Below are 24445 nucleotides of genomic sequence, written 5' to 3' on the forward strand. Positions count from 1 at the left end.
ATGCCCAACACATGTTGGTTTATGAAGCGGTAAAAGTAAGATCAACAGTACAAGAACAAATAAACTGACCTCATTTTCTACCGAGGAAGCTATGGTGTTAGCGAAACGCGTATAGAAATAAAAAATGTTTGGGAAAACTATTTGATAATTATCCTGGAACCCTAATTCTATGATAGGACATTCATCTTGCATTCACCGTTTCATGAACCTACGAAGTTATACAGTATGACAAGATAGATGGTTGAAATTTTGCTTGGCTGCACCCTCCGATTAAAAAAAAAACTTGGATGCATTTACGAGTTTTGGGGTGTAGATTAGGAATCCGAAAAAAATCGGCGCTCTCCCTCATTTTCAGAGTTACAGCCCTCTAAAGTTCCGACAATGGGCTTGTTTCATGATTTTTGGTTTATAGTTCACTTGATAGAAATTTCAAATTGAAAAACAGTGCACTTTGTTTCAGCTCTCTAAGTACCGTAGTTTTCCCGTAATTAATTATTAAAAATCGAATGTGGTAGGGTGGTGACGTCACGGCCCTATTCCCGCTTCTTGTTCGATTGACCAATAGGAACAATAGAAATAATCAACATTGCCAAATCGTCAAATTTGCAAAGCCTATAATTATCAATTAAATTATGGAAGTGTATATGAACCCGTTAACGTTTCGATTAATGAAAAATTTTCCACATGGAATAAAATGTACACGAAAAATCATTTTGGAAATAAGTTCATATCTGAAATCAGTACACAAAGTCGAAAGATGACAAAATATTTACCTAAAATATGATTTTATTATTTAATTAATAATATACAGTTATAAAAATCAAAAAATATAGCAAACTGGATCAAAGAATCATTTCAAATATTCAATTTATTTTACAATCCTCAATCTGTATAACAACAATTCATTATAAAAAAAGATTCCTACATACATACCTCTTTCTAATATTGCTACTGAGTTCAAACATTATATGCTCACTTGGGTAATCTGTTGAATCTTTCAAAACTTGAGAGGAAGTTTGAATGAGATCAAGTATAGACAGAATTGATTGTACTCGAACTGATCCAACAAAAGCTTCTGAGGTAATACCATTAATCATATGATAAAATTCAATGAAGTAAAATGTATCATACTTTCAGCAACATTATCAACTCCAGATAATATTTTCTGTGGAGAATACTTGAAGTTGAAATGAAAAACTGTGACAGCAAATTCAATATTTTTTGCCTCTCTTTCATTTATAGTCACTATTTAAATGATTTCTATAAAGTCTTGGAAGAGTAGAAGGATTGTAGTTCTTTGTTTTCAATACTTTCACCCATTTTTTTCTCATCATTTCATCCTTTGGGAACCTAAACTCATTATATGAAATAACTCATCTATAAACCAATACGCTTTCTGTTTTTTTGTGCCTTTCCGCACAATTAAAATCAACACAAGAGTGCACCATATTAATATTCAAATATACCTCTAAAACACTTTCAAAATACACACAGACTAGATTCGATGAAAAAACGAATTGTTCCTACGCGAACTGTCAGCTAAGAAAAAGTTGAAACTCAATGTTGCAAAAATAATCAGAATGGATCCGATATGACATACATTTTCAATGCCGAATAAACCAATAAATTATGATATGGGTACTTCATTTTCCTGAGAAAATGAACGATCAATTAAAATTTTCTGTAATTATTCATTCATTTTTTTTAAATAAAGCCAGAAAACAAATAAATATACAATAATAAGATCGCTCGAATTCACAAATTAAGCATAAAAATGGACAATAATATTTTCCTTGATAACTGATATAGTACAAGTTATATCTAAATATGATTCTAAATAGAATTAAACGAGCTGTATTTTCAAATAGTTTTCGAATGCTCATGAACTCTAATAAAATAAATCAATTATGCATTCATGCCACCTACCAAAAATAAGAAATTCAACGTTACTGGTATATTAGCCAAATTGTCATCCAGTCAGCCAGCGCCCTCTGTAGTGAATGCGACAATGTACTCTTTCTAATGTCAACGGTTTCCACAAACTTCGTATTTGTGTTAAAATAATTTCATAATGAATGTTGAGCCTAGTTTTGTTAAAGCTGACTCCCGACAACTTACCAAGAGTCGATTTTGAAATGATCGATGAATTTTACTTGAAAAATCTGCATTTGGTACCGAAATGAAGAATGAAAAATTGAAACGGTAGAACATTCACTTCAGGCATTGTCTTTCATCGAAGGATGGAAAGTTTTGATTTAATTTTTATTTTAGCTCGGCCAAGTTAGTAATGGTAAAATTCAATCCAAAAATAACCTGGAAAAAAATTTTTCGGAATGTAAACTAATGACACGGAATATGCAGCAAAATAGACACCCGCCGAGCCCTACCTTTCACAAAAAAAACGTTCTTTAATTAGATGATTGTAACAGTTGTTTTCACACCGAGTTGACAACAATAACAACAAAAATGGCGTCTTGTCAAATTGGATCATCAGATCTGTGATTAGACATTAAAAACCAATACACTTGGCAACTCCGCTGCAGACAAGATCAATTTTATTGGTCAACAGACACGCAGCCAATTTAAATTCTTGCTTTGCGAATTGTTCTTTTTTCTGCAAATATAAAGAGATCATGGGACCAATCAGGCTTGATAAGTATAATATACCCCTAACTCGATCAGTGTATAAGCAAACCAGTATCATTTTCCATAGCATGAACAAGCCCATTGCAAATTATCAGCCTTCTCGTTGCACAATACAAACTATAGAAGTCTCTTTGTTCATCTGATGATTTGAATTTCCCGCTGTGCGCGCGGTAGCTTGTGATTGGTCGACTGTATGATACGAGACGCGGACCTTCGTCCCTTCCATGTGAACTGGGTCTAAGGTCCAAAAATCGCCAGAATGAGGCCCCATAAAAAAATATATCGTTACTGTTATTTTATTATTTGTGCTAAAGGTGGCATTTTGCAGTCTGCAACTGCTACAAAAATATTGTATGTCATCAGTTGATCTATTATAAGCTATGGTTAAATGTAAAAAAGTCGTATATTATGCAGCAAATGTTTTTTACTGCAAAAAGTCGTATGTAGAATATAACCTTGATGGACAACAAAGAGGTTAGGTTACTCACATGTGCTGTACGGAAGTTTAAGGACCTCCAAGACCTGAAAACTTGCCTTGAAGAAGATTATCATTTTTTTTATGATAATATCCGTCACAGCAATTGCTCAGAAACATTGTGCCCTCACATTATTACCCAATGAATCCGATCATTTTGAAGATTTATTATTTAATAGTTTCAAATCATTTCTACCTTCCTCATCAGAAACATGAAAGTTGAAATCTGAAACAACTCCAACTCTCACGTTTCTGATACGTGAGCTAAAAATACGTCGAAACTTGAATGATAATCTTTTTCAATATTTATTAAATAAATTGTATAATTCATCATTTTCTTCGTACAAAATTTTTAATAAAAGTTGTTTATAAATTTTTGAAGCCTAATATTTTTTTAAATCAGTTTATTTGGATGTTTAAATATGGTTTTAAATTTTCCTTGGTTTGATAATTATCTTACAAATCAAGCGCGGAAAGATATGTGCCTAAATGCAAAAGGTATGGTAAATTTAGGCTCAAACATTAATTGCAAAGAGTCCTATGTTGATATGCAAAGAGTCGTATGTCAAATTAAGTTCCAATTTAAAATTGAAAAAAGTCGTATGTTATTTTACATTATACATTTTTCCAAATAAATGAGTTTTATTTACAAAAATGAGATGTTGAAAAAAAATACAAAATTGAAGAAACTAAAAGTTAAACTTTCCCTCGGTTATCTTGAAGGCGCGATTTTGTTCCATCCTTTACATAAAAGAGGACGTATGCTTCTCCACTCACAAGCGACTTTGGTGAAATTGGTGACACGTGTGAATCGTTGTATTTGTGCCACGCGCTAGTATACGGGTGTCTGCAGTATGCTGTATAATGTCCTCTGTTAGTAGTCCCACTGTGATTTAAAAGTGCATATAGATTATAACAAGTAGCCACATTTTCCCCTGCAAAATTGTCCATATCCAATCCTTCTAGAGGAAATTCGATGACATCATTCAATTTGCCTCTATTTTCAGTTGTAGAGAATCTTTTTAAATGTATTACTAAAATATAGGGAAACTTGTGGATTGATAGGGACTTTATGCATTTTCTCCTTTCCTTGCATTTCGAACACGTCGGTTTTTCAATTCCATCCAAAGTTTCTTCTCTTGTAAAATAATCTAAGCATTGCCACAAACTCAATTGGTCGGTTCTTTGTGGTATGGAGAGAGACAAATCCCAGAAAGGATCAAATGTTACTGAAGAGTATCCACAGTGTGTGCATTTCATTGTGGATTTCAATTGGCCAACGAAATTATCTACAATCTTAGAGTTATGCATCCTCAAATATGTGAGCCATGACTCTTGTGCATTTCCGCTGTCGCTCAATTTTTCGTCAATCTCGGTTAAGATTGGTTTAGGTTTCTCATTAATTATATTAACCTCTTCATGTAATCCTTCTAAAAGATAACGTAGAAACTCCTGGGCGTCTTGATGGGAATTACCCATGAATCGAGGAGCAAAACTTTGAATCTGATTTTTTAAGGAGGCTGTATTTACTACTTTATCAAAAGAATCTTCTGACCACAACTCCTTGATGACTTCTGCAAACGATTTTATTAAAGCACCCTTCATACTAGAAATACTAGTATTGATATCTTTCATGAATTCATCCTTTTTCAAATATTCCAATAACCATCTCGTATTTGATAAACATTGAATTACGCTGTTCATGAAACAGGTGTTACCAATATTTTTTAAACCATTTAACCCAATGGTTTTGACTGAAGAATTTATCACTGAACAATCCGAAATATCTTTGAAACCCATTAGAGAATTTTGCTGAGATAAAGTATTTTTTTCATTTGCTTTTATTTTAATTTCATTAAGTGGTTTCTTATTACCTCTCTTTTCTATATAAAATTGGTTTTCAGGAATCAAGTAAATTTCATCAAGTTTTTTGGAATCAGGGAGAGTACCAAAAAAAGAAGCTGCATTTCCTCTTTGGATGGCAATACTAATTTTCTGAATGAGAAAAGATGTGGCTCTTGATTCGTGGGTTTCATCGGTTACCTTTTTTCCAATTTCATTGATGAAAGATAAGGCTTCAGGGCCAAAAACACCAAACGTTTCAATAGCTATTGGGCGAAAGATATAATTATTTCCCAAATTCTGATATTTCCGTAGTTTGGAACTTTCTCCTAAAGAAGCAGCAGCACCGGCTTTCGCAGAAGTAGCAGGAAGATGGCAAGTTGCTAATGTATCTACACAAGTAAAGTCCCAAACAATAGATTTACCATTTTTCCATGGAACAAGTGTCATACCATCCGGCCGTTTTCCGTCGTCTCGACTTGTGCCTATGGGTTCTAAAATCGCAGGAATTTTTGCTGAAGTTAAAGCCCTTTTGATTAGATCATTAATTGCATAGTGGCGAGATAAACGACCAGCGCTGAAACGGCAGCTCAACCCATGAGTACCCGATTCATCCACAAATGCACCACATTTACAAAAGTGTTGAACACACAGTGGTGTACCAAGTCGAAATCCGATGGCAAGTCTGAAAGAGTCGTCATCCAATAGAGTCCCAAGTGATGCTATAGGAACAGCATTTAACCAAGCACCAGATTCTTTCACAGTTACTGCGAGAAGACGAGCCTTATTTTTTGAAGTGTCAGAAGCTGTCTTCAGTAAAATACTAGTTGCTTGATCTAGTAATGGTTTATCCCATGCCCTCTGGTTTTTCATGTCTTCAATTTTCATTGTTTGGCCAGTTCTAGATTCCCAAAGAGATTTTCCCCGATCAAAAACACAATCAGATATTGGCTTTGGGTATTGTAAGATAATTTCTATCAGATCGGAAACACTGCAAAATGAGGACAGAAATGATGGCAAAGCGAGTGAAGTGGCTGAACGAATTCCTAATCCTCCTCTAGAAACTGGAAGTGATGCCTGTAACCAAGTTTCGTCTTTGATACGGTTATTAGTAATGAGTTCCAGCATCCTTCTTAATTCATCATCGATATTTTGTAATCCCTGTTCGTCATGCCAAGTAGGGCTGCACCTCAAAATATACGATAATTTTGGAATGGCTAATGAATTCTTCAATAAATGGAATGCGACATGTGTTGGTAAAATAGATAAACGTCCTGACATGACACGAAGTGATTGTAATTTTTCTTTCAAACAAAATTTTAAGGCATCATCAGATAATGGGGCACCAAGAAGAAACCAATTGGGTTTTTCAATCACTCGTATACCAGGAGCTATTAGGTTAAATTGATCGATGATGTTAGGGTCCTGTTTATCCAGAAAAATGAGTTCACATTTCTCGAAATTTAGTTCAAGTCCCAGGTCTTTCGAATGACTTATTGTGTGACGAAAATTGTCTAATACCACATTTGCTTTGTCACCAATTGAACCATCATCCAGATACCAGCCGTTGAATTCAGTGGATATTTTAGTTATAATATGATGAATAGAAAGACAGAACAATAGTGGTCCAAGTGGATCTCCCTGCTGTACTCCTTGTTCGGACATTATAATTTCGTTACCAAATATTAAGAAAGAAGGTTCACTGTAACATTGTTCAATAAAAGGATATATGTCTGGTATGGCGTTAGCCACCGAATGTAACATGAAATTCCTGTCTATAGTATTGAATGCATTCTTAAAATCAAGTTTCAGAAAAACTTTTTCAACTGGGTTAGGATTTTGATTAATATAACATCGTGCAGCATGGGCTACTGCCTCGCAACCACCATTTGTTCCGAATCCAAATTGTTGGGGACGAAATAGATTTCCAAGACTTTCTCGTAAATTGAAACAAGCAAGTTTCGCTACTAAACGTCGATAAAAATTTCCAACAGCTATAGGACGTAGACCGCCAGTCTTTTTCTTTAACGCACATAAAGAAGCACCATATAAAATAGGACGTATGTCTTGATTGACCTTTCCAGAAAGAAGCATATTGCAAAGGTTCGTTAAAGAATTCAAAAGATGTTCGCCACAACTACCGGAACTATAACTTAGCATATCTTGAATATGGGACGGTCGCAATGAATCAAGACCTCCACAAGAACCGGTGCGAAAAGATCTCACTGCTCTGAGAACATCTACGCTCGTAACTTCCAGAGGACTATGGGAAGTTGTATATTGTCCAGAATTGTATAAACTATTAGAAGCAGGATGTTTACTTCGTAATTCTTCCAATGTTGCAGCATCAAATTCAGCAGGACTATCAGTAGAACAGAGAAATCTAACAGCTGCTGTTATATCACCGTCAGAAACTTTCGAGAGTACTTGTTTTTTGAGGATGTCATTATAATTTGTATGTTTATCAGAAATTTTGGCATAACAATTAGTCGATCTCGTAATGTTATTATTGAAACTATTCAAATTTTTCTTCACTATTGTTGTGATTGAAATTTTTCGATTATCTTTAGTTCTCTGAATACTAAAACTTTTATAAGCAAACATGAGCAAATTTTTCCAAGCAGTGAAAGAATTCCTGGATACACATTCGTTAATTAATTTTGTGAGGGTAATTGCAGAGAGTAACCTTGCAGCCTTCGGAATACGTTTAATAATATGTATATCTCTTCTCAAGTTAGATAAATGGATATGAAATGGAACTTCTTTTTTTCCAGGGCCAAATTCTTCTTCGAAATCATTATCGGGATTGGAATTTTTATAGGAACTTGTAGTATTGATTAATTTAGAATGAACTTTTCGCATGTGGATTTTCAATCCTCGTATTTTGAAAAATTTTCCACATATTGAACATTCTGCTTTTTCAGCTGATTGCCTTCCTTCTGTCATCAAATATAGATTAAATTGGTTTGATTTATCTTGATCGGAGTCTTTTAATTCTTATTTGACTTTCTTGTATCGTGAATGTCACCCAACGTCAGCCAAGTTGTCAATGGAATTATTTCAGAAATAAAACGTATTTCGTCAGAATGAGCACCAGATTTTCATATACAATTATCCAAAACGTTTTGTCCCACGAAAATTGTTTATAATATCGCTGGGAAATCTATGAATTTTCCAAAAATTAATGAAGAGATGAAAGCACTGACATCACTCGAATTGACATAAATTGCTTACATTATACATTACATTATACATTAGTTACTATGGAAACAGCAGACAGAAATATAATAAATCATACGGAAATAATCAGTTTTTATGCTCCCCTGTAAAGTAATTAACTTTTACATACGACCTTTTGCACTAACAGTAACGATATGGGATTTTGCGCTGACATTCTCCTAGCTATATTACTCACAAGTATTTCTCAGTTTAATAATCAACACTTTTCCTACAAAAAAAACTCGATTTACCATGACAGTTCAAGGTTGAAACTCATTCTTCAGAACTATAGAAATCATAAATTTTTTGGAAGTATGTATTCCCATAAATTCAGCATTGGCTTGCGGTCTATAACGGCCATGTTCGAGCTAATTGGCAAACTACTTCTTTCTTGAAAATTCAAAAATGCATAAATTTTTCTGACTAACATTCACATAATGGAACTCTTATCAAATTGGTTCTAGTGAGACATAACATACATTTATTGCCGGCAGTATCATTATATTGATGGGGTTCCATTCGAACAAAGGAATTTGCAGATCACGAAAGATGATTGATTCAGAACTACTCGCTCATTCTTGTTTTCATTTGAGGTCAAAATAATCGAGACCTTTGAACTACTGGTCGTATCAAATCTTGAAATAGATATAATCGAAACTCGTACCCATAATACACCAAAAGAGGAAACAGATACTATCAAATTATCATCCAAGTAATCCGTATAAGTGTGGGAGGAAGGACCACTGAAATCTATCTGACAAAAAGAATATTGCTGAATGATAAATAAAACAGAAGTAGAGTTAGGGGCCTTGGTACGTTTTTCTTTGAATTTTAACAAAGAAATCAGAAGCCTAAAATGTTTTCTTTAAATCACTTTTTCAACAACACTTTTTCAACTCTTATCAAGAATAACTTTTTGTCGAAAAACCCTTAATAAATAAGTTTCCCATATGCTGCATACTTTGGGGATGACACTGTACATCGAAAAATATCGATCCTACGAAAAAACTGATAGAGACCAAAATTGTATGAAATTTGATTTCTTGAACTACTTTGTTCATGACAATTTTTCTCGTAAATTGAAAATGTTGTTTAATAAAACAAAAATCAAACCTCTCAACAACTTTTCTACAATTCTAAACAATTTTTCGTGAAAAATAAAAAATTAACGAGTTATTCAATAAACAAAAATCAACCCTCAAAGAACTTAAATTCAGACTGCCATTGACCCCCCCAAATAATTTCGAAAAAAATCTGCTAGTGAAAATGTTAGCGTTGCTGACCCCACAGAAAAGAAATATTTTTATTTTGCTTCTGCCCCTTATCATTTTGGACATATTTAACTCGTTTGGGTTGATGTAAAAGGAGAAACACGACATTAAAAAGAAAGATGATCAAATATTCTTCAAGAAGTCTTTAAAAATGTTCCAGTTGGACCCATGCTTAGGAGGTCGAATACACTCAGTCACTTTATGATAAGTATATTCAAAAATTTACGTATGCGGCGATAAAGTTTCCTCGTTACTAAAAATAATATTCAGAAGGACATTACTTTCAAACTATCATTTGTTTATAATAATGAGTTAGCCATGTCAAGGAAAATCAAATAACAAATTATACTACTAATTAATCTAAAAACAATGTCTTTTGATAATCAACATAATTAGTTGAATTTTTCAGGAAACGATGCCAAATAAAGTAGAAAAAACTGATTGTACCCAATTTTACAGAAAAGTGTGGCCAACCAACTTGACAAAAGTCGAGTACAATTTCAAGCCACTAACACTCGAAAAATTAGACATTTCAAACTCAGACAGAAACAATTAAATATTTATTTTCAACTATTTATACCTAAAGTCTATCCAAATTCAAGATAGAGTAAAACAAAACAAAACCGGAGCGTGATGTTCACGTGATCGCCCAGTGTCAGATGGAAAGGGCAGCGTTCATTGGTGAATTCGCCTTCTTGGTACGAGTTCGGTACCAGCACAGGGTTGTAATCAGTCGCTTGCGTGTTTTGTGTGGCGTGCGTCATAGTATATTGTTTAAAATTGTTTTCCAAGATGTCCAGTACAGACACTGCTGATGACACTGTGAGCTATCCTCTGATTCCAGCCAGGAAACAATCCAAAAAAGACATTTGAGTGTTGAGATGAAAGAAGTGATTTTAAATGTGTTCAAGAAAGAGATGGAAGAAATTGAGACATCGACTGTCGACGAAGTCGTATCGAAAGTTTCCGATAAAATTGGAGTGTGTTGGGCGATTTACAATGTTTTACGGGAATATAAACAAAATCATAGATTTTCCAAACCGAATACAAATCAGAATCGTCAAACCATTATAAAATCAATAGATGATGCTGATAAACATGCAATCAGGAGGAAAGTGCATGAGTACTTTTTCAGAAGTGAAATACCCACGATAGACAAAATACTCACAGAAATAAATGAAGATATTTTATTGCCAAGTTTTGTATGGAAAAAACGAGGGCGCAATAGTTTATTATTGGATAGAGAGGAAATTGTGTTATGGAGGAGAGAGTATTTGACCAAAATTATATATTATAGGGAACAACAGAGAACAATTTATTACGTGGATGAAACCTGGGTTAATGCTGGTCATACTACCCCTAAAGTATGGGTCGATGAAACTGTGATCTTATCTAGGAGGGCCTTTCTAGATGGACTATCCACCGGATTAACAATTCCATCAGGTAAACTCATATTTATATTAAGATCTGCCTCAATCTCAATATATAAAAAGTAACCCTCGTATTTGTTTTATTTACTTACATACCTCTTCATAATTTCAGGTAAAGGAAAACGGCTTATTATTTGTCACATCGGCAATGAGAATGTGTTTGTTGCTGAAGGGCTGTGGTGTTTCGAGTCGAAGAAAACTGGAGATCATCACGAAGAAATGAACGGTGAATCTTTCAAACAGTGGTTTTCCAAAGTTCTACCCCATCTGGAGGATAATTCTGTGATTGTAATGGACAGTGCACTTCATCATTCGTGACGGTTAGAGAAGATTCCGACAACGTCTTCAAAGAAGGTTGAAATCCAAAATTAGCTGCGATCAAAGAATATTAGCTTTGAAGACTCAATGCTAAGAGTACAGCTACTAAAAATTGACAAGGAGCGCAAGCTTGAATACCAAAAATATATAGTCGATGAGATGGCAGCAGGCCAAAACAAAATTGTCCTTCGCCTGCCTACATACCACTGCGAGCTCAATCCCATCGAGTTGATATGGGCGGATGTGAAGAATTTTGTAGCTCAGCATAACACCACGTTCAAATTTGCAGATCTCAAAGTACTTTTTGATGAGGCTCTGAAAAGAGTCACAGCGGAGAAATGGGAGAAGTGTGTTCGGCATGTGATATTGGAAGTCGAGACAAAGATGTGGACGCTTGATAATATAATAGAGGCACAAATCGAGCCACCGATAATTCAGATTGGTGAGGATGACACTACTGATGTTGAATAATTTTGATTAATATTCCTTTTGATTTTACATAAAATGAAAATTATCAATTAAGAAATAATTACGTCTCTTTTCATATAATGCTGTGAAAAATCCAATGAAAATCTTTTTATATTACACATATTATCTGCATTTTCCCCATTAAACTGTAAACCTTGTGCATTTCACTCGTTATTATAAAAAAGTTTTCCTAAGTATGATATAGCATTTGCGATCAACAAGATTTTGGTTCTGAATACGACCCTGGCCAATTCTTGGAATTTTCAATATCACGTGCGTAGGGCATGTCAATGTTTACATCCACTCTATCTTGGGTTTGAATTTCCTTTATATACTCATACCTTAATACGTATACCTGAATACCTGTACCTATATAAGTTGGAAATTTTTGCAGGATTACAGTTACTTCAAGAGATCTCAGGGAGCTGATTGTACAGCCCGGTAATATACGAGAACGAACATCGATATAAGAAAGTTTTTTAGGATAGAGAGACCAGGACCGGATTTGGAAGGGCACCGAAGGAATGGGGGCCCCAAATGTTTTTGCTATCACAAAACACCCTGTGAACGTAGAAGCAACGGAGGATAACTAACTCTGACTGTTACGAAATGGGATTTGTCATCCCGGCGAGTCGAAACACGAATAACGGCAGTATATATATATATATATATATATATATATATGATGTGTTGTTCTTCCGGGTGTTCATCCGTTGTGTACTATTCGATAGTCGACGTTTCGCCATCATCTCAGATGGCATTATCAAGACGAGTTACTGCTTCGCTTCGAGAGGTGTAACTGATGTTAGGTTCTTCTTGTGGTGTTTTTATATGGTTTCGCTTGCGTAAGTTGTATGGATTTCTTACCTGTTTTCCTACCTGACGATTGTTGATGGCTTTTGGTAGTTCTCCTACCTGTTTTTCTACCTGAGGGTTGTTAATGGCTTCTGGCGGTTCTCCTACCTGCGATGGTTCATTATCAATTTGTGGTTGTCTTTGGTGGTTGTTTTTAATTATTGTTTTCCAAATCCTTGGGATGTTTAGTGAGTCATCCCTTTTGTTGATGAGGCCTTGCTTTTCGATTTCGATAGCTTCCCTGATTTGTCGAATTCTTGGGTTTTGCACCTGTGCTATCTGTTTTGTGGACTCAAAATTAATCTTGTGACCTGTTTGTAGATGGTGTTGAAAGAGGGCAGAGGAGGTTTGTTTTGTTCTTATCGAGTTTTTGTGCTCCTGGGTTCTGGCAGATATGCGGCTGTTGGTCTGACCGATATATTGTTGTCCACAGTCCTCGCATGTGATGCTATATACTCCTTGGTTTTCTAGGGAAATTCTCTCTTTCGGTCTGGGCAGCCAACTGGATATCGTTTTGTGCGGTTTGTAGGTTGTCCGAATGTTTTTACGTCTTAGTATTCTCCCGATTTTGTCGGTCACACCTTTGATATAAGGTAGTGTCACAGATTGTCTGTCGTGTGGAGAATCTTCTCTCGATCTAGGGGATGTTTTTTGGTTCTTCTTTGTCTGTCGATGGCCTTTTGAATGATCTTTGGTCCGTAGCCATTTTGTCGCATAGCCTTTGTTGTCTCCCCCAATTCTGTTGCCCTGTTTGTTGGTTCTGTTAGGCGGAAACTGCGGGATATTAACGTGTTGGCTACGGATTGTAGCTGGGTAGGGTGGTGGTGTGATGCCGCTTGTAGGTAGCGGTTGGTGTGTGTGGGTTTTCGGTAAACTGTATAACCCAAGTTGCCAGTTGGTTTTCGTGTTATATGAGTAGGTCTAGGAAAGGTAGCTGCCTGTTCTCCTCCCTTTCGGTAGTGAACTGGATGCGGGGATGGATATATATATATATATATATATATATATATATATATATATATATATATATATATATATATATATATATATATATATATATATATATATATATAAGAAAAAGGTAGCACGATGGGCCCTTTAATTTTTTAATAAAAGTTGAATTTTCACATTTCCGCTGAGAAAATTATGAATTTTCAAAAAAGAGGAAGCAGGCACAAAAAAAGACGCATTGAATAATGAGTGTAGTTTAAAAATGTCCATTCAAATGATTTCTTCAAATAATTTTTGAAATATTGAGCTTGAAGAAACGAAAAGTTGTAAGGATGATATGATAAAGATAATATATTTGCACTGAAATTTGCAATTAGAAATTGCATCCAGGAAACACAAATAAATATAAAAAAAACCACAAAGCATCAAATGCTTGTGTATGTGGTGAAAAACCTTAATATAAAATCTGAAATATCAAATATACTCAACATAAAGAATATAAGATCCAAAAATTAATGAAAATGTATATACTTATAAATAAAATCTGATATTGAATATGTAAATTATCGTATTATATTTCAACATTGATCATACCTCAATAATTACAAATACAAGGAATATAATAAAGGAATAATAAATACAGTGAGCTTCTTTTCACAACGGATATGCTAGTAAAATGAATTTAATTATTTTTGAGAATTGCTTCAGCGAACATGGTCAAAAATTTCATTAATTTTTTTCTCGTAGTAGACTAGAGATAAAGTGTATGAGATTTTTAGAAATGACTTATAGTTTTTTATGTTATCCGGCAAAGAATTGTAGAACACTGAATGATTTTTGTCCTTTAGACTTTCGAGCATATGATACATGGTCTAATCAACAAGTTCAAAAACATGAAAAATAGAGATAAAGGTCCTAAAAATATGAGCAATAGCTATTGCAAAATGAAATATCTAAAAATTGTCGATGAAATTTTTTTTCAATTGATATTTAGCTATGTCTGTTTTCACATTAAACAATGGCAGTTATTAACATAGAATATGAATTTTTTACGTAATTTGTTTATTATATTGTTTTAAACAAATAGAGAAATTCAATATTTTTGAAAACAATTTTTTGCTATTTTGTTGTCTAGAGATAATTATGACTTTTTAAAAAAAATGTTTTTCCTAATTTTAATTTTTAATCGTTTAAAATCGATTTTTTTATATTTCAATTGTTTGAATAATTAGTTAAGAAATAATTTTGTTTTTAAAAATTATAATTTACATTTTTAAATAGTTTGGCAAAAAAAATATTTATTATTTAACTGTTTATTAGTTTAACAATTTGTTATAAGCAAATATTGACCAACGTTTTTTTTTCTGAAGCAGAAAAAAATTATAAAAACAGCTATATATAAAAAAGTGCCATAAAAAATTAGATAATTAATTATATTATAAAATTATGATGAATAAAAAAAATGTATGTCACTTTTTTATATATAGCTGTTATATATAACGTTGGTGAATATTTATTCATAACAAATTGTTGAACTAATAAACAATTAAATAATGAATAAAAAATTTTTTTTGACAAACTATTTAAAAGTGTAAATTATGATTTTTAAAAGCAAAATTATTTCTTAACTAATTATTTAAACAATCAAAATATAAAAAAATCAATTTTAAACAATTAAAAATTAAAATTAAGAAAAATTTTAAAAAATCAATTATCTCTAGACAACAATCTGTATCTGTATCTGTAGAGTAGGGAGGGTGAGTGTAAGCCCACGCACTTAGGCCACATGTGACCCATTGTACATCCTCCCAAGGAGTTGTCCTCCTAGGTCGTCGTCCATCCTCTCCTTTCCAGGAAGGTGGACAGGTCGCTGGGAGACATCTCCTTTATATCGGCAGGTGTAGGCCAAGACTCGCCGAACACACACTCTCTTATTGACGATAACTCCGGGCACTCGCACAGGACATGCCTGACAGTCTCATCTTCCTGTTCACACATCCTGCATAGAGGGAGTCCACTAGCCCCATATTATGTAGGTGTTTCCTTAGCTGACAGTGGCCAGTCAGAAATCCTACTGTAAGGCGTAGATTTTTCCTGGTCATCGCTAGATATTTCTTCGGCGCCAGCTTCCCAGGGTCGCCCAAGGTGATCCTGGCAAGATTACATCCTTTGATTTCATCCCATCTCTTTAAAGATTGAGCATGGGTGTAACATTTGACTAGTTCCGCAATTGTCGAAGTCATCAGGCCGTGGGTGCCGCTTGGTCCTAAAATTCTTAGTCCAGCCGCTTCATTGGCTAAAGAGTCGGCAATGCGATTACCTTTACTCCTTTCGTGCCCTTTAATCCACCTCAGGATAATGTTATTATCTACCGAGGCTTTGGCTAAATCTTGGTGGCACTCTAGTGCTAGCCCTGAAGTAACACGGTGTCTGTTCAAGGCTAATAGTGCTTGTCTGCTATCAGTGCAGATTGTTATGTTTTTGCCCGACAACAAAATAGCAAAAAAAATTTTTCAAAAATTTGAGTTTCTCTATTTGTTTAAAACAATTTAATAAACAAATTACGTAAAACATTCATATCCTATGTTAATAACTGCCGTTGTTTAATGTGACAGACAGCTAAATATCAATTGAAAAAAAATTATCAACAATTTTTAGATATTTCATTTTGCAATAGTTATAAAAAATCATAATTGACAAATTAATAAATCTTAATGAACTTTTATCGCAGGATCGTATGAAGTATATACATCAAAAGAGCTCCACGAAGTTTAAAATTTATAGGCCAATTATTTATACCTTTTATCCCATTATTTATGCCAACGGTAATTGGGAAAAAATTTGTTAGATTTTTAGAAATTTTAAAAATTAAAAAAAATATTTCTTTTGATAAACTCTCTTCAGCGGCAGCGCGCGCATGCCGTAACAGCCGCGCAGAACCCTATTTTCAACGTCAAATCAAAATTATAAATAATGGAGATAGAGTTTCGGGAGTTGAGACTTTTTTATCGGAAATTTCCTCCTCTTTAACGAGCTTTTTTCAAAATTGCTTAAATATCAATATTTTTTGAGTTATTAACGAAAAACTAAATACAATTTTTTTAATCTTATTTTGTTAATAACAATTGCAATTTTTTTGCTGCACCAAAATCCCTCAAAACCATTTTTCTAGAGGTGATTCCAAATCGAATGAGCTATCGCTCATATTTTTAGGACCTTTATCTCTATTTTTCATGTTTTTGAACTTGTTGATCAGACTAACACTATATTTAGTTTTGTTGCGTGTATTGTGTTCGTGTATAGGCTTGCTTAATCTATTCATTTCCTTGTGTCGGTATAACGCAAGAGTTTTGTAGAAGAGCTGTCTCAAATCAAGTATACCACTTTCTGCATAAAGTTTATGACAAGAATAACGGGAGGTTATTCATAATTGTTTTTAAGAACTTCCTATGAATTACTTTCTTACTAGGTTTTGGATACAAAGCCTCATATCATTATGCAGTGTGTTAGATAACTTCGTACAAGTGAAATTTTTCAGTTTCAAATCAAGAATCCCCTAGATCTGTCGAATTTTAAAAAGAATGCATCTTAATTTTTTCATGTGAAAATCCCATCTCAACTGTGGGTCTATTATAACTCCTAAATATCCAAGGTTTGTACATGCGCATATTTCTAAAGACTTCTAAATCGTTAAATGCTGATATATCGGCAGATAACACTCGTAGTTTCCGAATGGTAAATAACAAGTTTTATTGAAATTCAGAGAGTCTATAATCAAACCAATCTTTTATTATTTCTAGGCCCCTTTCTGCATGTTCCCTCACCACTGACCATGTTTCTCCAGAGTAAACTTAAGCATTAGTATCGTCTACAAAACTGATAATGTGTCCTGATGAGCCTCCCTAAAATATGCCATTCAAATATATGCAGAAAATATTGATCCCAGCAGTGGCGGATTGAGCATTTTGCCGCCCTAGGCCCCGTCTAATACGCCGCCCTTTTTGAACAACAAAATTCTATATATTTTGATTCACAATTGTTATTAAATAAAGGTTTTATTTCATTCAAATATAATTAATAAATTATACAAACAAATTTTATTAAACTCTAACATAATAAATAATAATAATAAACATTTTTCTCAAATAATAATGTATTGCTCAATTTGTAAATCTCTTCTTTCTGGCTTTTGTCCGAGCAAAAGCATCAACTATGTCATCGTAATCAATTTCTTGAACTAGTTGAGCTTCAATAGACAGTAATGCCGAAACATTAAGTCTATCTTGGTCCATACTTGCGCGTTAATAAAATTTAACCCTTTTCATTTTCAAGGTGGAAAAAGATCTTTCTCCGGAACAATTGGTAGCAGGAATACTCAAAAAAATACGTAGAACAATGTCGACATTCGGATAAACATCTCGAAGATTTCGAGAATGTAATACATTGTATATATCTCGTGCAGATCCGTAAATCTTCCGTATTTTCTAGATAATCCTTAAGCTGACATTGTAAATGAATACATTCATTCCCTAATATCTCTTCCAAATCATAAGGATACTTTTTAACTAATTTATTCGCAAGGTTTTTCAATTCAGTTGTATCTATGTCAGATAAATTATCAAAAAAACTAAAACTCTCGTAAAGTTTCTGATAAGCGCTTGACGTCTGGCCAATTGTAGGAAGGGGAGACGCATGCCGTAATAAAAAATACATTTCAATTAGGGATTGATAGTTGATTGAAAATACCTTATTATTTGGTTCGCTAGTCACAGTGACAGAAAAAAAATAGTGTGGCCCACCTATAAATCAGGAAAAGGGGGCCGCGTGCCACAATAAAAAAAAGCAGGTGAATAGAAAACCGATAGATTGGTAGAAATATTACTTCAAATCAGTTTGTTTGCCCGTCAAAGTGAGAAAAGTTCTCTATTTATCTAATTTTTTTCTGTCATTTTGACGGGCGAACGAATTGATTTGAAGTATTTTTTTCACTCAACTATCCGTTTTCTATTCATCTGTATTTTTTTTTGTTGTGGCACACAGACCCCTTCATTACAGTATGTATTTGATCATTTTTAAGAAAGTTTTTAGGAAGAAAGCAATGCATTTTAAAAATAGTAAATCTATACATAGATGTGTAGATCATGCAAAGAAGTAACTTTCAGACACAAACTGGAAGAAAAAATCTGGAAAATATTATAAGAAAAAAACCACACAATTCATTCATAAATTACGATTTTTGCATTTCAATTTTCATCATTCGAACGTACCCATGAAATTAAAAAAAAACATTTGACGAAACATCTATTACGTTTCCTATTTTTTCCGAAATAGCAATGGATTTAAGGTAAACAATAAGGAATTCGAAATAATAAATAACGCATGTGTGTCTTTGGGTGTTACAATTTAGAATTTCCCTTGTAGTAGGCAACCTGTGTAAAATAGTTCAACAGTTCAATATTTTTGAGTTTTGACGTTTCACAGAAACCATAAAAGTTAGGAACATCAGTGTACGGTAACATTTAATATAAAGAAATGACAAAAGTTTTCTTACCTTAGCACATAAGCGTCGATCTGTTCATTCTTCACATAACTTATTATTTCGCATTTCACGATTTTCATAAGAGTTTCCAACTTCTCCCTGAAAACCAATTTCAGACTTCATTAGTTCAACGTCGAATCAGCTGATCGTTCTTGACCAGAGTCAAAGTAAAAAATCGATGCAAACGTTATGGGCCATTTCATTCAATAAATGGTAGGAAATATATACAAACCTTGGAATATTCCGTAAATCGCCCGTTTTATCCCCAGCACTAAACCAAATCTCCAGGAGTTTCTCGACCCCTTCGAAAAAGTGAGATTCGCTATTCATTCTGTCAACTTGTAGCGTTTGACCCATGCACTGACACACTCGACTACCCGAAATTGAATGAAGAAAATCCGGTACAGATCGGTATTATATCTTGGTTGCCGGCCGGGTGCTTGCCGCTGGATGTGCGCGCAGTAGTAAACAAACAAGTTGATGAGATGGTTGATAAATTATACAGGGCGCGTCGAATTAGTCACATTCGAAATGTTACAACTGGTTACGGAAAACGTCAGAAATCAACTACTTACAGATCGTTCATGAATTACAGTCTGAAACATGCAGCCAACATTAAATTTACATTAAAAAGAAATCCGATCCCATTGCATGCAACATAATTAAGAAATATATGTGCAAGCGTATTCGCTTTGACAAGTAATATTAACGCACACTTTTTGACAATAATTTGAATCACAGAGTACCTACTCAAATATAATTATTTGAAATATTGAAGATTTTTGGTGAGCAAAATAAATTTAATATTTGTTTGAAGGTGATTGACAATGTTTCATGATGAATTTCACTAGTTCGGACTTCCATTGTCTAATACATAAAATTATTTGAAATCCCTGAAACAACTAAAAAAAAAGGAAGAATTGAAAATGAATAGCTGAAAATAACAATTATATTAAGCAAAAAACCTGAAATGAAATAATAGTGAAATAAAATACAAGTGAAAATAGAACAATTGAACAAAAAATAAAAAATAAAGAAATAAAAAATTAAAATAAAAATAAAAAAGTTAAGAGATTCCAAGCCAAGTTCACGACGTTTCGATTGTTAGTATCTATAATCGTCTTCGGGTAATGACTGGACTGATTCTTTCGAGAAATGACTATTTATGGGTCGTTCCAGTACTTTCACTTATCCCCGCTTTCCATTTTTTCCGCTTCACTGGTTCAGTGGGATATGACCGTTTAGCGGGAATTGGCCATTTTTCGCTTGATGATGGGTTACCATATGTTGCGAATCTCTACGCTAGCTTGGCTGAATACGTTGTTGGACAACATGTATGCGGCTTCCTTGAATTTTCTCCTAAACCAATGTTCCTCTTCGTGTATGATCTCAGCTTGGGACCACTCGATGTTGTGTTGATGGGTCCAAACATGGTCTGATATTCCTGTTTTGCTGGTTTCCCATCGCTGTGAAAGCGGTGATAAGTGAAAGTACTCGAACGACCCATAAATAGTCATCTCTCGGAGGAATCAGTCCAGTCATCATCCGAAGACGATTGTAGATACTAACAATCGAAACGTCGTGAACTTGGTTTGAAATCTCTTGACTTTTTTATTTTTAGTTTCATTTTTATTTCTTTATTTTTTACTATTTGTATTTTATTTAAACTCTTTTTTCATTTCAGGTTTTTTGCTCAATATAATTATTATTTTCAGCTATTCATTTTTAATTCTTTCTTTTTTTGGTGTTTCAGGGATTTCAAATCATTTTATGTATTAGACAATGGAAGTCCGAACTAGTGAAATTCAAATTTAATATTGTTCAAATTAAGGAGAGTAGATGTAAGGAGAAAGATCTCAAGTGGGGGTTCAACTGAAAGTGTCCACTGGTGAACAATAAATTATAGTTCAAAATTCTACCGAAATGACCCTGAACTAAGCAATTATAGAGAACGTGAAGTATGTTGAGTTCGAATATTTAATATTTTTATTGACTCAAGTTGATAATGATATAGTTATAGAGCTTCCAACAGGGACTTCCTAATTTTGACAATTAATAAGGTCATTTTGTTGAAGCTACATCTTTAAAATTAGTTGTCATTTATTCAGTCTGTTTTGCCAAATCACCATAGATGGATACAGCATTCAATAACACGTGCAAATAATAAAATTGTTTCATCAAAATAGGTGTTCTCTTCGGGCAACGTACCGCGCGCTTCACCCATTTTACGGTCGCCATAATCGTAGGTCGAGGAAACGCAAAATCTACCGAATACATCGCTGCTGTCTGTGAGAGTGTGCAGGACAATCCGAGGCAGCCGATTTCGCGTCGCTCACAAGAATTCGGCCTTTCGCAGACCACAACTTGGCGAGTTTTGCGTTATGATTTGAGCCTGCATCCGTACAAAATTCAATTGACCTAGGAACTTAAGGTCTCTGCCCACTATAACGTACCAAACCATGACCGTAACGTGTACATGCTAAAAAATATTCTTTCATACAATTTATATGAACCAACGCCCACTAGACCGTTCCGTCACCGCTCCGGCAGGTAGCATAGCAGGCTTTTAAAATGAACCGTCGTATAGAGGATGCTGTCTATTTATCGTTTTAGCAAAAATTTGTTTTTCGTACCTAGTCTCCATACAAAAAAATGGGTAAAAAAATAAAACTTCACCTAGATGGCCATGACTTCAAATCTAGATGTATTTTTTAATGCTCAACAACTTTTTTAAATAACATTTCTCGAGAGTTTTCAAAATAAGAGTACTTTACTCTTGTCACAAAATCAAATATTTGAAGTTTCCTCGTATATTACGTGTGTTGTACTGTATTTTGTTGGTGCATGTTCAGTTTTAGGGGATGCATAAACTTTTATCATGAATAACTTTTTGTCGAAAAACCCTTAATAAATAAGTTTCTTATATGGTGCATACTTTGGAGATGACACTGTATATTTCATTTTATACATTTATACTCTACTTCATCCACTACATATGCGTATCTCAACCATTCTGTCGGTTATCATTATTTTATTACAATATTTATACAAGCTGCAGTTATAGAGCCTGAATGTTGACTATTATACCTACTTTATACTGTTATACTGCCTATACTGTAACTAAATGTCTGGGAAAATCATGCGCAACTCTAGAGTCCTCAATGGGTGTCACTGACTCGTTTGGTTACATTTTGTGGAAAAACATACAAATGCAGACCCATGTAAATAATTTCATATATAACTTTTGTTTATTTGTTGTTCAAACAATAAATTTATTATTATTATTATTAAAGGAATAAAAAATATCGATGATATCTCGAACACTTTGTTTCATTTGAATTTAAAGATAGGAAGCGCTTAATGAAATACCCTATATAAATGTAACTATTCACGTAGTCGTGAAATAAAAAAGTAACTGTGAGATAACATTGATAGTCAATGAATTATTGTGAAATTTGAAAAGCTTTAGCAAGCGGGAGTTTCTTCATTTGAAATTTACACTCTTGCTACAATGGCACCTCCCTCATTCACTGGACACAGAGATAGTTCTCCACACCTCTACCGGCTCTACCCGACCGGCCATAGTTCAAATATTAATTAACGATTGACGTTAGCTGTCAAACTGACAGACAGAATATTTTTCACTGCGATAATTTTGCAGATTTTTCCACAAATACGACTATCTCTGCTAGATAATCAACCATTCACCAGAAGTTACATATCTCCTATTAGTGAGTGCGTTGGTTGTAGTGCGCAAGGACCCTCCAGACTTCTGGTGAGTGCGTTCAAACTATCACTTTCACGCAACTCTTCATCGACTACCCTTGGGATATCAAAGGGTGTGAGTTTTTCGACAGCAGTATGGAGGAACTGCTTGACAGCCTGATGGCCAGAGACAGGGGTAAAGTAATTACCCTCATGGGTTTATTGCTTGATCGCCTGGGCTTGAGTACATCAGAACTGCTAAGGGGCAGCTCCGTGGCGGCAGTTCGGGAGCCCTCTGGCCCTCTACCAGGAACCAAGGAGCTTCTCGAGAATCCGTCACGGAATTTATCCTCCAGAGATACTCCCGTCGGCACCACTCTCTCTGCTTAGTCTGAGACAAATAACGACGACAGTACAATCAAGCCTCAAGAACCGGCCAACAAAAAGCGTCGCCTTCAAGAAGAGTTTCCTCTTCCATCCAAACCAGTCGCTCCAGTAAACAAAAATACCGGCAACAAGCCCAAAGAAGTGGCTACTAAGATGTCAAAGCTCCGGGACGAAGCCAAGAACACTTCAGAGTCAGAATTCTCAACAACAGAATCTTCCGTCGAAGGTGACCATAAAATGTTAGTTGACGACAATAGGTCTGAAAAATCGATTTCAACTATACAGGGTGGCCCAAAACAGCCATTCCAAAATCTAAATCATGTTGAAAACCCCAACGATCAGGGAACTAGCTTCCCTCTCCTTCCGCGTCCTGAGGTGTCCCAAAGCACCAGAAAAACACGCGTTCCCCCAATTGTCGTTCGCCAGAAGGACAAGTGGGTTCAATTCACAAAGCTGGCTGCCTTCCATAAGGTGAACTTTACAAAGGCAGTAAACATGGCTGACGGCATCAAGGTTCAGCCTTCTTCGGCCGAGGACTACAGGAGTATGTCCAAACTATTGGTGAGGGAAAAAATTCCCCACCACACGGTCACCTTACCTGAAGACAGGCAAATCAAAGCCGTCTTCAGAGGAGTCCCGGAACATCTGGAAACCGCTGACATCGAGGACGCCTTGGTTGAAAAAGGTTTCCAACCATCATCCGTCACCAGGATGATGCGAGGAAATCGACTGCTCCCCCTCAGAAGCATATTTATGACATCCGGGATCTCCTTAACGTTAAAGTTAAGGTAGGTTAACACCAAAAAACACTGGTAGGGCAGTGTCACCGATGTCAGCGGTTCGGGCATAGCCAACGGAACTGCCTAGCTATTCCCATTTGCTTCAAATGCGCCGGCAGACATCTTTCAGGTGAGTGCAAGAAGCCACGAGCAGATCCGCCCAAGTGCAATAATTGCAAGGGTGTGCATACTGCAAACTACCGCGGTTGTCCTGAGTTCCCCAGGGTTCGCAGGAGTTCCAAAGTAGCTTCAAATGTCCCCCCCGAAGTGCACCCACACCTGGAAATCATCCTGCCGGAGCATCTGGCACACGTCCGGGAATGAGCTACGCAGGCGCGGCCAAGAGCGGTAGCACCTCCGCCAGGTCGACCGAGGCGCCCAGTAGTCCCCGCCCGTCGAAGGTTAGTTACATCTGTTCCGCTCTGGACCGAATGAAGAAACTCTTCATTCAGTTCCCCGTACTCGAAAAGATGTTTACGGTGAACATCAACGTGCTAACTGGAACCTGTTAATGGCTAGACAACCAACATTGCCTAATTCTCTCAAGATTGTATTTTGGA

The 24445-nt window shown here is 35.1% G+C and overlaps 1 protein-coding gene across 2 annotated transcripts in view; it reads right to left on the reverse strand.

Annotated features, from left to right (window-relative positions):
- SamDC (S-adenosylmethionine decarboxylase) overlaps nt 1–19564 on the reverse strand; it is a 97946-nt gene extending 78382 nt beyond the window's left edge. The window contains exons 1-2 of one of the 2 annotated variants that reach the window (XM_074175900.1): nt 19247–19564; nt 19027–19113 (exon numbers count right to left, since the gene is read on the reverse strand). In XM_074175900.1, coding sequence (XP_074032001.1) covers nt 19027–19113; nt 19247–19371 — 212 coding nt within the window. In that variant the 5' untranslated portion in view covers nt 19372–19564. The remainder of the gene's footprint in view (nt 1–19026; nt 19114–19246) is intronic. The other variant, XM_074175901.1, reaches the window with a different exon arrangement.
- Between the last annotated feature and the right edge of the window lie 4881 nt (nt 19565–24445).

The sequence above is a fragment of the Leptinotarsa decemlineata genome, unplaced genomic scaffold (genome assembly GCF_025532065.1).
Source record: "Leptinotarsa decemlineata unplaced genomic scaffold, Ldec_3_MD MMD2_tig00001393_RagTag_RagTag, whole genome shotgun sequence".
NCBI lineage: Eukaryota > Metazoa > Arthropoda > Insecta > Coleoptera > Chrysomelidae > Leptinotarsa > Leptinotarsa decemlineata.